Raw genomic sequence first — 16,806 nt, 5'->3', positions numbered from 1 at the left:
CCACGCCGATTTGTTCCGAACGAACATCAAATAGACTGCTGAGAAGATTACAGTTTCATCCTGGACAATCCTACGAGCACTCATACACGTAAAAAGGGGCCGCGTTTATGTTCCAGAATATTCCATGCCTCAGCTATCGGGTGCCAGTTTTGGATGCTTCTGGTGCTGCTAAGTTTTCACTTTACCTGATGCGTATCACATGAGTCAGCTTGTTATTGACTTCCGAGTAGTTGCACATTATCCACATGCTATCTTTATGGCGGGGATTCCTGGGCTCCAGCATACGCTCTGATCACCAGATAGCCAGTGCGCCAAGGCTTGTTTTAACGTGATAGCATTACGGCACGTTCACCAGAAAATTCGGTGCCGGCGTTCTCGACGTCGCTGTTGTGAGCGAAAAAAATCACGGACATGGCCCTGGCAAATGGGGCACATAGGTCACATGACCTTGCGGCATCATCACAATCTGCCCAGCGTGGCAGGGGGCAGTTAAATTATTGGTCGCACGGGAAGAGCGACCGGGGCCGAACGAGGCCCACCGCTGGGAGCACCTACCATCGCAGGGCAGTGGGGCATTCCTTAACCATTGCACCACTGCGCCAGGAGTGGTATGAGGACTCCCATATATCTATAAATGTAAAGTATAGAACGACCTTCCACATTTGTGGAAATGATTCCATTACGCTGTCGCATCATACCCTTCAGGCGATGCTTAGGTGTCCGTTCCAATTTTTCTTTTTTCTTACAGCTTTAGCATCCATTCTGTGCGGACTGTACTACACTTCTGCGCTACACCGGCACACGTGTAACAAGATTCAGAAAACTTAACTTCTTTCAGAACGTATCGCGATGTACTAGCATGTTTCTGATAGGGTAGTGCCCATGCATAGCGAAATGAAGTCGCAGTCTTGTGTGGGATACAATTTGTCAGTACGACCCCTCGGTCATTCGAGGGAGGTTTGCTCGATTTTCAAGTGCAAGTACTTCTCTTGGGCACACTTTCGAAGATCTAGTGTAACTTGTGAAATGGACGTTCATATTTTACACAACGCGATTCATCTCCGGCAAGTTAATTCAATAGCACCCGGGCATTCATGTGTGACTTTTTGGCACTAGTGCCACCATAATCGCTTACTGGCTTGCGATTTTGAGATTGGTGCGTGGAATGGTTGATGGAAATCAATAAAGTTTTTCTTTCTTGGTGACCCCGTGCGGGTCACCAACAAGAAAAAACCATGACAGTTCACCTAAACGCTGAACCGCGAGAAATTTCCTCCAGGTCGGTAATTATAAGTACATATACGTAACCTTAAATTAGCATCTCAGCCCGGCCAGTCATATTGAAACAATTCGCTCTGCCGCTTCCAAGAAACTTGGCTTTATCCACCACACAATAAAGCCTGTCCCACAGCCCATAGGGCTAATAGCTTATAACAGATATATAAGACCTAAACTTGAATACGCGAGTGTATCATGGGATTCATTTTTTTTTAAACGATGACCATTTCCTGGCGGTGGCACAAAAAAAAAGTCATCCGCTTCATTTTCAACAGTTATCAGAGGCATGCTTCAAAGTCCGATCTCATGACTGCAAACAATATTCCACCCTTGAAAAAGACAAGACCACTCGCCAGGCTGAAATTTCTTCTCTCACTTTATCCTCAACGGTTTAATTTCAGCCACCGGCGACAACCTGCGCCCACGTTTAACCCGACATACAAGGCACATTCATGATGACCACAGCCTTACGCCATACTTCGCGCGCACGAACTTCTTTAAAAACTCGCTCTTTGGTCGCATTATTGCTCAGTGGAACAGATTGCCAGCTCATATCTTTGCCGCGCGTGTTGTTGCCGATTTTGATGCGCGACTGTTTCCTCCCAACTGAGTTAGTGTCCTCTTGTTCTGTGCATTTTTTTGTTAATTGCATTTCTATTTTTTCTTGAAGATTCATTTTAAATGTTTGGTTATTGTAGCACTCGGCTGCTTTACAAAAACGTTTTTCGTGCCACTTGACTGTCGGCGCCTTGATTTTTTTATTCTGGGAAAGTGCGGTTTTTCGAGCGATTCCTGTTACCCCCTTTTGCCGGTATGCTCCTCGTCCGCATGTCAGATCCTTTGTGAAGATCGTTATTCGTTGTATTTTGACGTACTGGCAATTGTTATCTCCTTGGCTGTTCTTGTAACATTGTCCACTCTGCTTGTCCTCGGTCTTCAGTTATATTGCACAAAGAACAACAAAAAACGCTGACACTGCTGCAAGCATTCAAAAATATGTTTTTCTGCAGGTAGCTAACTGACGTTTATTTGCAAAATACAAGTGATGTTGAATAACCTTTGCCTCCTGAGGAATAACGTCGCTGATCATAAATCGCTGATCACGCGTGGAAAACGGGAATTTATCAAGCGCGAAGCGTTTTCTTAATATCTGTATCTGTAATTGCCCGCATTATAACGCCGTGCGCGCTTAGGGATATGCTATTGGTTATCCACAGAAAGAGATACGGGATGAAATATGATAGATAATATATAATGAAGTATCTTTTCATTCGAATTTCACCTGGCTCTAATTCTTTTAGTACTTCTTTATTGCCCCGTGTCCGCGCGTTCTTCAAGCAGTAGGGGAAATGTTAAGAACTACATAGTATCAGACAGAAAGAACTCTATCATAGCAGTCTTATACTCATTACATGCCTTCCAAGTTCCTGCACTGCTTACGAATAAACTTAGGGCACAAGGTGCGCTTACCTGTCCTTAGAAAAGGGTGTGCGGAAAAAGGCGACCTAATTGTTATCACTTTCCACCGGTAACCATGATTAGAAAACTGCATTAAAATTTAAAGCAGTACATGGTAATAAAATTCTTGAGTGCAAATAAAAGCAAAAGGGTGCACCTTTAAAAGCTGGAGCTCCAGCAGCGGTGACTGTTCATTTCTTGTTTACTTCTTTATTGTGCAAGCAGCATTAAAATCACTGAATCTTGCCTGCCCGTAGGGCTAAATACAATAAAATTCTCTTTTAGATTGGTCATTCAGCTCTTCATCATCAATATCGCTGACTTTAAATTCTCGATAAAGTGCACGCCGACCTCATCACGCTCCTCTTGCCCACCGGCTGTTTTGGAACACCAGACAGCAATTTTTTCCTTGTCGTTCGTTTATTTTTACACTGGAGAGCAACTGGCTCATGGGAGTTCGCCATCATCGGCAAACAACCGTGAGTTTTCTGTGCAGTTTGAAAGCAAGCGCGATTGTATCTAGGATGCTCACTGAAGGAGCCCTATACATAACGCTGCCTTATTAGATAGCGTTGCTTTATGTGCTCAATATAGGATTTCTTGAACCGCCACCTCCAGGTCATGAATGTCGCCAATAGTCTTGGCAGATTCAGGGTGTCCGGGCTTGTCGGTAGTTCAGGGTCGCTGAAAGAGCCCAGAAAAGGCAAAGGCGAAGAAGTAGCACAGGAAAACGCAAGTGGTTACTTCCAACAAGATTTATTTGAAAGCACGTCAGGTTCCTACACACGGGAAGCGCCCATAACAACAAAAAAACCCTTCTCGTGGCCTCTAGGAAAGTGTGAATGTGACCACAAAAAAACAAAGACTACTCCAGCGTGGCTGCTTCATTGTCTCGATAAAAAGCTTCCTCTAATGCAGTCCCCAGAAGCAATTATATCCTTAAGCCACAAAAGGGCGGGATTTGTGATCCCATCTTTTATAACGGACTTTCAACGGCACTAAGGACATAGCACTTGCATTACTTTTCTCGAGAAGCATAGCGGTCCTGAGTTTGTTCATTACGATCTGTGCAACTAGAGATTCAGAGATGACACGTTGTCAGGTTCCCCTTTTCGTAATGCCACCCATTAGACGTCTTCTTGTCGTCGCTGTTTTCTAGCGAGGCTACCTTTTCAGCTCGCCGAGTCGGGGCTACCCTCGGTAATTTGTGTTCAGCACCATCAGCATGTGGCAGCACACCAATAGCCTCCTTGCTCATCCTTCTACGTAGTGGCTCGAAGATGAGTTTCTCCAGCTTTCCCGTCGGTGCCTCGCAGATGATGAACAGCAGGTAGCTGAGCAGGAAGCTCCAGACAAGTATAGTGAAGAAGAAGGACATCTGTCAATAAACGGAAGCAAGGCACAAAATGAATCAGTGCTTGAAATAACGGGAATTATAATTTGTTTCGTAAACACCTTAAGCATGCAGATGAGCGAGCCAAACATTGAGTTTGAAAGGTGCATGTGAATATCTCTCTGAAGGTTTCAGGCGCAACACTAGTGAACTGGTATCACCAAATATGCTATGGAACAAAAAAGTTTAGTTTAGCTGTTCCCAGTGTGTGCCACTTGAATGCAAGCAAGAGATTGTTCAGATAGCTTTTTTATTGCTTTTTTGAACTTTTTCGTTTGCGTTGAGCTTTTCGCAAGCTTGCCTAGCTCTGCTGTGTTTTTGCAGTAGCCGACGCAGGGCGGCAAGCTCACACTTCGGGTTTTTCGCGTCATTCGCGATTTCGCAAAACATCCCGAGCTCGCGCTTCAAACTTTTGGCGTCTACTGCTTTCCCGCCGCAACCCGAGCCCCCACTTTGGGGTCTTGACGCACCGCGCAGTTGTATACTCGACATTCCCCTTTTGTTGCATTCGCTTGCGACGTTGTACAGACTACCCCAGCTCCCCTTTGGCTTGCCGACGTTCCCAAGCGTTGCTTTGCTTCATACATTGCACTACTCAGCTGCCACAGCGACAATCTGGCACCGTTTGTGACATCAGTGCCGCTCCGTCGCTTCTGGCGAGGCGCCCTCTACCCATCTACGCAACTGCGTCGCTCTCTGCTCTGGTGCTCCAAATCTCCGCCGCTGCATCGTTGACCGCTCCGGCGACTGACTGAGCCGCATACGCAGTCCTTTCCCTTTCCCCTTCTGTTCCTCCTTTCTTGCTACGATTGCGCTCTGCCCTTCACGGTCGTGTTATGGTGGCGACACTGGACGCGAATGCGCAAGATCGTTCTTGTAACAGCTAGCGCTGTAAAAAAGCTAGTGCGCGCTGCCAGAGTCACACTCGCGCAGCACTGACGCTGGTGGCTCGAAGGGAGCAGGAACGCTCTATGAGTTATACCCATTTATTAGACTTATACTAGAGAAGATACACTAACGGTTTCATGAACCTAACAAAAGCAGGCAGGTGAAATTGTGGTATATAAATTCCCCCATCGCGCTGAAGGAAGCGCTAGAGCGCCGAGTTCTGGGAGCTCGCCAAACTGGGTCGGGTTTACTAACCAGTCACACTTGAGCATGTCGGAGAGCTAGGTGGTATTTTACTGTGTCCAGTCGGGAAATCGGAATTATAGAGTGCAGTTAAGAGCAAGTTTATGAACGGAATACAGGATTATGAATGCAACATATTGCAATTTTTTTTATCTGCGTACAGTATTTGCATTCAGCGTATAACTGACGCGCACAGCCCATTGTGCCCATTGAAAAGTGCACCGTTAGATCTTAGACAACGCGCCCGGGGTGAAAGTGAATTAAATATATCCGCGAACATCACATTGCATGAACCCTTGAAGGTCGGTATGCGCCTGTTCAGCCTATATTTCAAGACATTCAAGACATCTACTGAGTACCACCTTCTAGTGCCCTTTAGATGCTGCTGTGCGCCACATATTACGCGCTTACAATTTACGATGAATAATAGAAATATCGTTTCAATTGGAATATTTTAAATGTTTATTGGTTAATAGATGCATCTCGTATGCAGCGTACAACGTCGGCAGTCTGAAAGCTTCCAGGCAGCTTTCCTTTCTCTTTTGCCTTCCTCTCACCTCATTTTGCTCTGCTCACGGCAGTGCTAGTGGTGGACATATCACCAGTCACAAGCCAGTGCACGTTCTCTCTGTTTAAACTAATACACTCTCTCATGTACAACATAATTCATTACTTCCTGCGGTCATACGAAATATTTATTAACGCGGCATAGTAGGTGAGTGCAGTAAATTTTTCTCGCCTCGTTAGTGTCAGTATTCTAATAGATCAATAAACCTGATTTAAAAGAACACAATATACAGTAGCATTATAAACGAAACTTGGTTCTCAAAAGTCATGCGCGCGTACTGGTGAAGAAATTCAAAAAAAACGAATTCACGTCTCGACCTAAAATGGGCTCAATTTTTCACATGTGCATAACTGTTAACAAAAATAAAATATTTAGGTCAGGTTACTTACCACGAAGAAGTGCGAGAAGAACAACCTCTCTCTGGAGATGTGCAACCAAAGCTGTACAAAGGGCACGTGGATGATGTACACGCCGAAGGCTAGCCTGCTCAGGGGCGTGAAGAAGCTCCACGACAGGAACGTGTTTAAGAAGCCTGCGTTCGCGGAAAGACAGGTGGAAATACAAAAATGATTTCGTTTAATATAGTAAATAAAACAGAATACACATATGTATGAGCAGAGATGGTAAGAGAAAAGAGCACAGTCGTGTTAATGCATTTTCGAAGCACTCGCTGCAGTTGAAAGGGATACACTAGCGTCGTAAATTACTGTCCTTTCTAGATATACGAGAAGATACAGGGGTTATGAAAACACACATGGTGCACTGTGGAAATTAGGCCTGTAGTAATGTTTTCGAAGGACCTAAAAAAGCCTTCCTTCCACTTTACAGTCGTGAACAGCCGCGCTTCTGAAAATACCTATTCTTTTCAGTCGTATTTAAGAAAAAAGAAAGCCACTCGTAGACTGCCATCAAACCCTGTTTGATTTCCAATAGACGTGTGTTATTCAATGTGAATGGGATTTCGGTTCCTCCGTTGTGGGGCCGGTTGGATAAAATATAAAGAAGTGGCCATTTTATTGCAACGAGTGCTGGCGTCATCCCTCGGTGCGAAGGTGAGACGGCCATCAAGATGTCCTCCGTGCTGCTCGCATGGTCTTCGCCCGCGTTTACGTTCTCAGCAATAGATGGTGACATTGCGCCTACCATTTAGAATTGACTAAACGAACAAGAAATGAGCACAACTACGATAATAAACAAAGACCAGCTCCTAATTCCATCGCTGTGCAAAATCAGAGCGAGAGGCTCAGTCGACAGACACGTTTACAGCTGTCTTCCAGAGTGAGAGTACGCACATTCTGTAAGTAGACGTGATTTTGCCTTGCCATTGATTACTTAAAAAAGATGTTAAGAATTATATGGCACAACTGGAGCGCTAAAGCGGTTTGTTTACGGTAATTGACCTCTAAGGCGCCCTAATTTTTCTCAGACTGCGACACCTGAAGCCCTTGTTAAAATCCACTTAATGACACCGCACATGTAACATCGACTACATTACCTATATAGATTTGCGCTCTCGGGCATGTTGTAACAAAGCACAGTTATTAGAAAGATGAGGATTTCGCCTCAGGATGTGAGTACCTTTTTAGAGTGTACTGCACGTTCATGTGGGCAAAAAAGGAAAAAGCAACTAGGCACCATTTCTGGTGACTACGCTGGGTAATTGTAGCTCATTCTCCTGGGGCCATATTCTGTACGCTGTCCATTCTTCATTGCCCATTTCACGTCCATTTGGTCCTCTGTGAATGGTCATTCAGATATACCCTCCGCTTTCAAGCGTCCATGGGGTGCGACCCGACCATTGAGCTGTTGGCGACTGGACACCACCATCGGCTGCGATTGGCTGCTGTATACAGCTATAGTGGTGAGGTGCATCGCAGCGCTCTGTCAACAGCAGGTGATTGGTCCTGACCTCCGGTTGCCATTGGCTGCGATAGGCGGCCAATGGTGACGTCCGGTCGCCCACATCCAATGGCTGTGTCGCATCCCACAGACGCTTAAAAAACGCGGGCATATCTGAATAACCAATGACCGAGGACCAAATGGACACGAAATTGACAACTGGAAATGCACAGCTTTAGAATACTGACTCTGCTCCTCAAAGAAGAAGGCAATTGGTGGCATTCACACCGTCTTAGTGTCGTGATGAATCGCATGAGGAGTTTGCTGTGAATTATGGTTATTTCCGAACATTTTATTATTTTCGCCGGTCTTGTCAATTTTTCATTCCATGCGGCGTGTCTAGTTTCTTGTCCATCTTGCCACTGAATGTATTGGCGCTGCGAACTAATTAAGACTTCGACTGCTTCGGGCATCGACATGACGGGCAGCAGCGAGTATAAAAAGCTTTCTTCCTGATGCAAGGTTTCTCTCTTTAAAAGTGTCATAACGGCTGTGCATATCGTCCTTCCACCTTTCGGAAAAAAGTTAAAGAAGCATTTTACAGGCGTATGTAGCTTCCTGAACAGCAGGAGGGCAACGAAATCCGGTCCGGGCATGGCGACTTTTGTGCAGCATTGCTCAACTTTGTGCAGGTTGTTGGGGACGAGGGGTCCTTGAGTGAGCTGACTCAGCGCCGCAGGTCCCTTTTCCGAATGACGTTGTCGGACTTGGTTATGAAGGAAACTGTACAGAGGGTTTATTTTACATATTTTACAAGATTTTGGAACCCATTAGAGGGTGATGGGGGAAGGTCGGAGGATCTGAGATCTGAGGATGATCGAGGATTCGTTCCTCACTGCACTCGTCGTCCGGTTTAAAAAGGGTCCGGTCCCTAGGATTCCCCAGGTTCGAGGAGGTCTTCGCCAGGTTGGGCGTGGCCTAACTTGCGTTGTCGTACACACATACACCACTTCACATAGGGACACGCCTCCGTCACATGCCTCGCCGGAGAGAGAGGGTGCCGCTGGACAATCGGCCCCAGCAGAGAGAGCGTTGTCTTCGCGTCCGAACGACAGTTCTCACGCTGTCAAGTCGGACACGTCTTCCGGGAAGTCCGAATGGGCGAGACGCCGGCGAGCAGGCACAGTTGAAGGGGTGAGTCACCCCTGCTCGGTTCTGGCGGTCGCTAACTGCCTCCGTGCCGCACGGTCGATCTTCCGGGAACAATGTTGTTTACAAACGGCAGTGGAATCCTCCGTCTCGAATCCAATAAACCACGCGAGGACCGGCCGTGGGAACCAAGTTGCCTATCGCCGTGCAGTGACCCCGGTTGCAGGTGTCCGGACCGAATACGCAGCTGAATCAGACCACCGGCTGTCGCCAGAAACCTTACAGCTCCTCCGCGGCCCGAAAAATCTCGAATGTCCAGCGTTGACGACCGCTGGGCAGGAAGAGATGAGATGGCGTCCGTGTTGGTCCCCTGGATTGCAATATCATCGCCCCCAAGGCAGAACCCAAAGCACCACCAACAAAGGAAAGCGCAGGTGGGACGTTCCAAACGGCAAAGCACTGCCCCACCCGCAAGCGCTCGGACTTCGCCAAAGAATCACCAGGCTTCTTCCATTGACAACAACACACGTTTAAAAAATTGTGTTCACATTTGGGTTAATTTTGTGCCGATTGAGCGTGAAACATCCCCTTTTGAAACTGCCACAGCCGGATTACTCGGAACAAAGTAAAAAAAAAACTCACACAGGAGGAGATTCCTCTTAGTTCTCCCGCTTACATCAGTCTGCTCAAGCAATCAGCCTTTCCGTGCAGTTTCCCCTTCTTTTAACGCACCGAGAAATTGTACTGTTGGAGAGCCAGACTCCATCTGAGCAAGCAACCATTTTGGGGGGACATCTGTCGCAGCCACGTTAAAGGACAATGGTCAATCTCAAATACAAAGTTTGCTCCGTACAGGTAACACGACAACTTCTGTGCTTCCCAAACTAAACACGCGCACTCTTTTTCGGAAGTGCTGTACGCTTCCTCTCTACTGGTCAGTTTGCGGCTGATGTACAGAACAGGGTGTTCTTCATGGTCGTAGCCAACTTGGCTTAAGACAGCACCCAGCCCTCTATCACTGGAATCACACTGGACTATGAACTCTTTCCCATAGTCAGGGGTCTAATGAAGGGTCGGGACACGAGTGCTTCCTTCAGGCTTTTGAAGGCGTTTTCTTTTTGGTTATCCCAACTTTCGTTAGTAGGTGCTCCCTTTCGCAAGGCGTCAGTTAAGGGACTAGCCCGCTGTGAGTAGCTAGGAATATATCGCTGGTAGTGCCCAACTAATCCAAAAATGAGCGAATGTCCGTTTTCGTCCGTGGTTCCGGAAATGCTGCGATCGGGGCAATCTTTAATTCGGATGGGCTCCTAGTTCCCTGGCCTACAACGTGGCCCAAGTACGTCACCTGTGCGCAACCAAATCTACACTTTTCTGCCTTCAGTGTCAGTCCAGCCTGTCATAAACTGGAAAACAAGGTCCTTAGGTGTTCTACATGCTCTTGCCAGGTTTCCGAAAAAATTGCCACATCGTCTAAATAAGGGAGTGCAAAGCACTGCATGTCCTTCAGTACGATGTGCATGAGTTTCGAGAAGCTGTAGGGGGCATTCTTAAACCGAAAACTAAGCAATTAGGGTCGAAAGGTGCCCGCTGGGGAGATGAAAGTGGCATACCTGCTCGTCCTTTTTGAGAGGGGAACTTGCCAATATCCTCGTACGAGATCGAGGGTGGAAATGAATTTCGCGCCGCTCAACCTTTCTATCCTTTCCTCTATGTTGGGAATCGGGTATAGCTGATCCCTGGTAATTGTATTCAGCTTTCTATAATCCACGCAGGGACGAGGATCTTTCCCTGGGGCCTCAACAAGAATTAGCGGTGAGGTATAGTCACTTTCTGCTGGCTCTACAACCACTAACTCCAACATGCACTGAATTTCCGCGTCCATTATTTCTTTTTGCCGCGGTGATACCCTGTAGGGTTTCGACCGTACCGGCTCATCAGAGGTGAGCTCGATTTCGTGTCTCAGGAGGTGTGTCTTTCCCGGGCGACTGCTAAACAGGTAAGCGAATTCGCTCAACAACTGCTTTAGCGTGTCGACCTGTGTCCCGCTTAGGAAATCTGCATTCACGGAGTGAGCCAGAATGTTCTCCACGTTGTCACTAGCGTCAGCACCTCCCTTCCAACCCTGACTCTCGCTGTCCAGCTCTTCTGGTTCATTTAGAGTCAGATTGACGATCCCGCTGCGTTCCACGAACGGCTTCATCAGATTACAATGATAGATTCTCACCTGCTTTCCCCTGCCTGGAAGCCTTAGCGCGTAATTCGTCTCCGAAAGTTTTTGGAACACTCCTACTGGACCATCCCAGTGAACTTCCAGCTTGTTTTTTTTCGATGGCCGGAGGATCATCACGCGATCGCCCGCGGTGAAACCTCGAAGGCGCGCGTTTTTGTCATAATAGACCTTGGCGGCCTCCTGGGCAGGTTTCATATTTCGATTTACTAATTCCTTCGTGTTGTTAAGGCGGTCCAGTAGGTGAAGCACGTACTCAACCACTGTCTGGTTCTCTCCTGTCCTTTCCCACATTTCTCTCAGCATTCGGAGGGGAGAGCGGAGGGCTCTTCCATACACGAGTTCAGCTGGGGTAAACCCCGTAGCTTCATGGGGGACTGTTCGTAAAGCGAAAAGTGTGGCCGGTAGACAATCCTCCCAGTCTGCTTTATGCTCATAACAAAGAGCACGTAGCACCCGCTTCAGCACCGAATGCCATTTCTCTACACTGTTGGACTGCGGATGGTACACCGAGCTGTGTAACAATCTTATTCCTCATCTTTCTAGGAATGTGGTCGTCAAGGCGCTTGTAAAGACCGTCGCCTGATCGGCTTGGATTTCGGCCGGAAATCCTATTCTCGCGAACACTGACAAAAGGGCGTCGACTATTTCTGTGGAGCTCAAGTCCTTCAACGGAATTGCTTCGGGAAATTTTGTGGCGGGACATAGCATAGTAAGCAAGTACTTATAGCCTGATTTCGTTTTAGGCAAAGTGCCTACTGTGTCTATTACAAGCCGGCGAAAGGGTTCCGAGATCAATGGAACAATTTTCAGTGGAGCCTTCCATGTCTCTCCCGGCTTGCCCACGCGCTGGCACGCATCGCATGATTTTACGTAGCGTTCTTCATCTTTGAAACAACCCGGCCAATAATATTCCATTAATAGCCGCTTCTTTGTTTTATTGATTCCCAGATGTCCTGCCCAGCCATTTTCGTGGCAGAGACTCAGAATGTCCGATCTGTATTTTTCGGGCACGACCAGCTGATCAAATGCTTTGCCTTTTCTGTCCTGGTAGTGTCGGTATAGTAAGCCTCCCTTCTCATGCATCGTTATGTTGCGTCTCGCGATGCCCTCTTTAGCTGTAAGGTGCAGTCTTTCCAAAGTGGGATCGTGCTTCCGTTCTTTTATTAGGGACTCCCTGTTCACCTGCAGAAGGCGATCAAAACTGCGCGATGTTGGAGATAAAACGGATCCTTCAGCGTTTTCTGATTCCTCTACCGACTTAGTGGTTGAAGTCCCTCGTCGCTCATTTGCTCGGTCAGCTGTCTGGATTTCATTCCTCGTTGGTTTCCTTCCCTCCTCATTTGATTGCAACGATATGCTGGCTGGTGCGTCTCTGGCTACCTGAGGTTCGGGAATCTGACTTAGCTGAGATGCGAGCTGACGAGTTTTCGATCTTGTGAAAGCTTGTATCACCCCGCTTCCGAGTTTCTGGCCTCTCTCGCGTAGCAATTGGTCTGATCGATTTGAGAAGAGGTAAGGATATTGAAGTGGCACGGCCTTCGAAACTGCGGCCTCAGTGATTAGCTCTCCAAACGGTCCACAAATTCTCACTCTAGCTATGGGAAGGCATACACTGTGTTCTTCTACTGCCTGTTTTATCCACAAGACTTCTCCCGCAAAATCGTCCACTGACACGTAAGACGGGTGGACAACGTCCATCGTCGCGGAGCTATCTCGAAGCACCCTGCACGGTTTCGCGTTAACGTGCAGCTCGTGCAGGTATGGCTTAAGGAGCTCTATATTCTCGGCGTTATCCTCGACGCACGAGAACACCAAACGTTGCTTTGTACACTTGGCTGCAAAGTGCCCGACACCATTGCAGTTGTAGCAACGAAATGGCCTACTAGCCTCAAACTCTTTTTTCGCGGCTTTGTCAGCTCCCTGTCTCTTCGCCTGTTCTTCAAGCTTTTCTGGCGCTACCTTCGTTGCCTCCGATTGCTCCGAACTTCTAGCACTTCGAGTCTTTCTGCAAGGCCCTTTTTTCGCATCGCGTTTCGAGCGTGTGACGCACCCTCTTCAGTGCTCAAGCTTCTGCGCGAAACGTACTCCTCTGCTAGCTCAGCTGCCCTTTCAACTGTGTCGACTTTTTCCCTGTCTTGAACCCACAGTTTCACCACTTGGGGAATGCTTCGGTAAAATTGCTCAAGGCAAAAACACTCGATGATTTTGTCTCGGCTTTCACAAACCTCGGCTCCTTTTAGCCACTCTAGCAGATTCGTCTTTAGGCCATACGCGAAATCCGGATAGCCCTCGCTATCGTTTTTCATTGCGTTCCTGAATCGCTGTCGGAAAGCTTCGGCTGACAGCCGGTACCTTTTTAGCAGGCTGGCTTTGACGTTATCGTAGTCAGCTGCGTCTTGTGTGCTAAGTCTCGCTATGACTTCAGCTACTTCACATGGCAAGAGTGCCAGAAGCCGTTGCGGCCATGTACTGCGAGCAAAGTTCTCCCTTTCGCAAGTTCTCTCAATGTTTCCCAGGTAAAATCCTATGTCCCTTCCACTTTCATAGGGCTGCATGAATCTGTTCATTCTATATGATTGTACATAGCTTACTCTTTCAGGAGACCCGGCTCTCGTACTGTCGCCTTTTTTCGATTTTCGCTTTCAAGCTGCAATCGCTTTACATTTCTTTCTTTTTCAGCTTCCCACTTTTGCCGTTCTTTCTCTTTTTCCCATTCCGCTTCCCTTTTTCTTTTTTCTTCCTGTACCAAATTCCACGTATCTACCAGCCGATCGTCATCTACGTGTTTTTTAATTGTCTTGCATATTTAAAGTTTTGTAATTTTTTCCTGTACTTCTATTGACAGTTCCACGCATAACAACAGCAAGTCCGACTTTGACAATTTCATAAGGTCCATGACAACGCTTTCTCCGCTTTGGCAATGCTATCTTCAAAATGTCGTGAGATTACCCTTTCTCAATTGACATACACTTCCCAGTGATTCTAGATTATTCTCTCAACATCTGAAGCCTGGCGAATCCTATAGCAAAATGCCGAAACGCTTACCGGTTGAGAAAGCACAATGTCGCACGGTCCATCCCAGCTGCTGCCAACCAGTTGTTGGGGACGAGGGGTCCTTGAGTGAGCTGACTCTTTCAGCGCCGCAGGTCCCTTCTCCGAATGACGTTGTCGGACTTGGTTATGAAGGAAACTGTACAGGTGGTTTATTTTACATATTTTACGAGATTTTGGAACCCATTGGAGGGTGATGGGGGAAGGTCTGAGGATCTGAGAAGATCTGAGGATGATCGAGGATTCCTTCCTCACGGCACTCGTCGTCCGGTTTAAAAAGGGTCTGGTCCCTAGGATTCCCCAGGTTCGAGGAGGTCTTCGCCAGGTTGGGCGTGGCCTAACTTGCGGTGTCGTACACACGCACACACCACTTCACATAGGGACACGCCCCCGTCACATGCCTCGCCGGAGAGAGAGGGTGCCGCTGGACAATCGCCCCCACCAGAGAGAGCGTTGTCTTCGCGTCCGAACGACAGTTCTCCCGCTGTCAAGTCGGACACGTCTTCCGGGAAGTCCGAATGGGCGAGGCGCCGGCCAGCAGGCACAGTTGAAGGGGTGAGTCACCCCTGCTCAGTTCTGGCGGTCGCTAACTGCCTCCGTGCCGCACGGTCGATCTACCGGGAACAATGTTGTTTACAAACGGCAGTGGAATCTTCCGTCTCGAATCCAATAAACCACGCGAGGACCGGCCGTGCGAACCAAGATGCCTATCGCCGTGCAGTGACCCTGGTTGCAGGTGTCCGGGCCGAATACGCAGCTGAATCAGACCACCGGCTGTCGCCAGAAATCTTACAAGGTTCGCATCCTTTCAACACATGCTCTAAGGCCCCACTGTGAGTTCAATTGTGCTCTTAATTTCTGTTAGTGTTCTGCACTGTGTGACGCTGTTCCAAGCCGCGAATTTATGAAAGGCACATTCGACTTCGGCACTTGTGTAATACAAGCTGAAGCGTACATAACCTCCTAAAAACATTGATGGCCTGCAAACTAACAAGCCATAGACCTTTTGGGTGCAAATTTCACAAAACTCTTTTATTGCATCGAAATTCTTAGCTTGAGTACTTTAAGCCAACGTGAATTTCTCATATTTCGTTTTATCGAATGCGCAAGTTTTGAAATAACGATTATTAGAGGGGTTATTGGACGATTTTGTGAACACCGTAAAAAGCTTGCGGCGTGTTAAGGTGGTGTCATCGTGAAGATTACACGCAGCAAGAAATGCAGAAAGGCTCAAAAGTTGGCTCTACCCTTCCATAAATTTGTGTCCCTTCAGTTCTTATTGTTTAGTAATATAATAATAAAAGTATTATTAATTTTTATTGCCCTTCGAATTTTCATGTACACATTTTTTACCACACGTATGTATAGAGTGCTTGTGGGTGGGTAGGCAGGTCAGCGGGTATGTACCAGGCAAGCATGTATCATTTAAAGAAATCATCAGAACAAGAGTCAACTCGGGTATGAAGCAAGATTTTATTACATTTGTAACAAAAGCAAACAATCAACAGGAAACAAAGAAAAGGAGCAGGCAGTTTCCCAATAAAAAAGTCCAACAAGCATTCAGAAGAATCTAATTGGAGTAGATCCATGAAGCGGTGTCGGTCCACATCGAATGCATACTTTTAAAGATTGGTCCATTGTTAATGTCGCTTTCTTTTCATTCGTAGTCCCTTCTGCAGACTCCAGTCCTACTAAACCCTATTAACTCTGCCAGCTAAGTTCATACATACTTTTATTCCAGGCAGCCACTATCGGAGATTCTCAAGCAAGGAAATAAACATGACTTTTTAAGCAGTGGTCTTTTATATCTTGCCGGTTTGTAATCTTTAAGGAAAAAAGGAAGAAAAAACGGACCGTGGTGAATTGACAAGCAAATATTCGACGTATCTCGACACACGCAGCAGATGTCAAGCACGGATTTGCGGCGTTCGAAGGTCGCCATAGCCGCTCAGGTTTTTACTGCAGGCGCCATAAAACTACAGCCTGCGGAGTTGTTCCAACCGCGTCGGGGCGGGTCACAACCCAACCACGGGTGCACGGCCCCAAGCCCGCGCGGCGACCACGCACGAAACCTGGTCTCGCGCATCCATCGCGTCAGACTTTTTATTGGCAATTATTTTCGACTAGCACTCGATCATGCTAGAAAACTGTTTCTGTTTTCAGTTCGCTCATTTTGACGGATCGGACCTGCAGCCGCAAGCAATTTGTTACACTTCAAAGATGAAGTACGTGAGATCCAAGTAAAGATCCAATATGTCTGATGAATACTTGAAGCCTCTGCTAATTATGCGCACAATAGGTTTGTAGCCACGGTTCACATCAGCTGCACTGTTCGCATTACACCTCTCCTTTGTGCTTCTCTGTCTCCCTTGAAGGGAATATCTTTGTACTGACATTCCTACGGAGCTAGCAACCACAAGACGCCGCGCATATTTGGACATTTCATTTCTGCTCATATGGCCGCGTATTTATATTGTGTGCGTTTTGCATTTCTAAAAATATTAATTTCTGTTTGTGTTACTAGCTATTTGTACATTTGTGTCCATAGGTTGTGTACTGCCCAGAGAAGTTGAATTGAAATATTAAAAATAAATAAAAGGTTGCCATTTATGCCGTAGGTCTGTGTTTTATATTATTGTACTTTTTCAACTTTATCTGCTTGATAAATCTAAAATTTCTAAAACCTAAAGCATTGATAAGTCTGAATTG

At 47.0% G+C, this 16,806-nt stretch overlaps 1 protein-coding gene across 1 annotated transcript in view; it reads right to left on the bottom strand.

Moving 5' to 3' along the window:
* Nucleotides 1–3,476: 3,476 nt before the first annotated feature.
* Nucleotides 3,477–16,806, bottom strand: part of LOC144111964 (nose resistant to fluoxetine protein 6-like) — a 52,529-nt gene continuing 39,199 nt past the window's right edge. The window contains exons 14-15 of the mRNA XM_077645056.1: nucleotides 6,218–6,360; nucleotides 3,477–4,114 (exon numbers count right to left, since the gene is read on the bottom strand). Coding sequence (XP_077501182.1) covers nucleotides 3,818–4,114; nucleotides 6,218–6,360 — 440 coding nt within the window. The 3' untranslated portion in view covers nucleotides 3,477–3,817. The remainder of the gene's footprint in view (nucleotides 4,115–6,217; nucleotides 6,361–16,806) is intronic.

This window comes from Amblyomma americanum, unplaced genomic scaffold (assembly GCF_052857255.1).
Source record: "Amblyomma americanum isolate KBUSLIRL-KWMA unplaced genomic scaffold, ASM5285725v1 scaffold_19, whole genome shotgun sequence".
Taxonomy (NCBI): Eukaryota; Metazoa; Arthropoda; class Arachnida; order Ixodida; family Ixodidae; genus Amblyomma; species Amblyomma americanum.
Note: the sequence above shows the minus strand (reverse complement) of the source record. Positions and strands in the feature narration are given on the sequence as shown.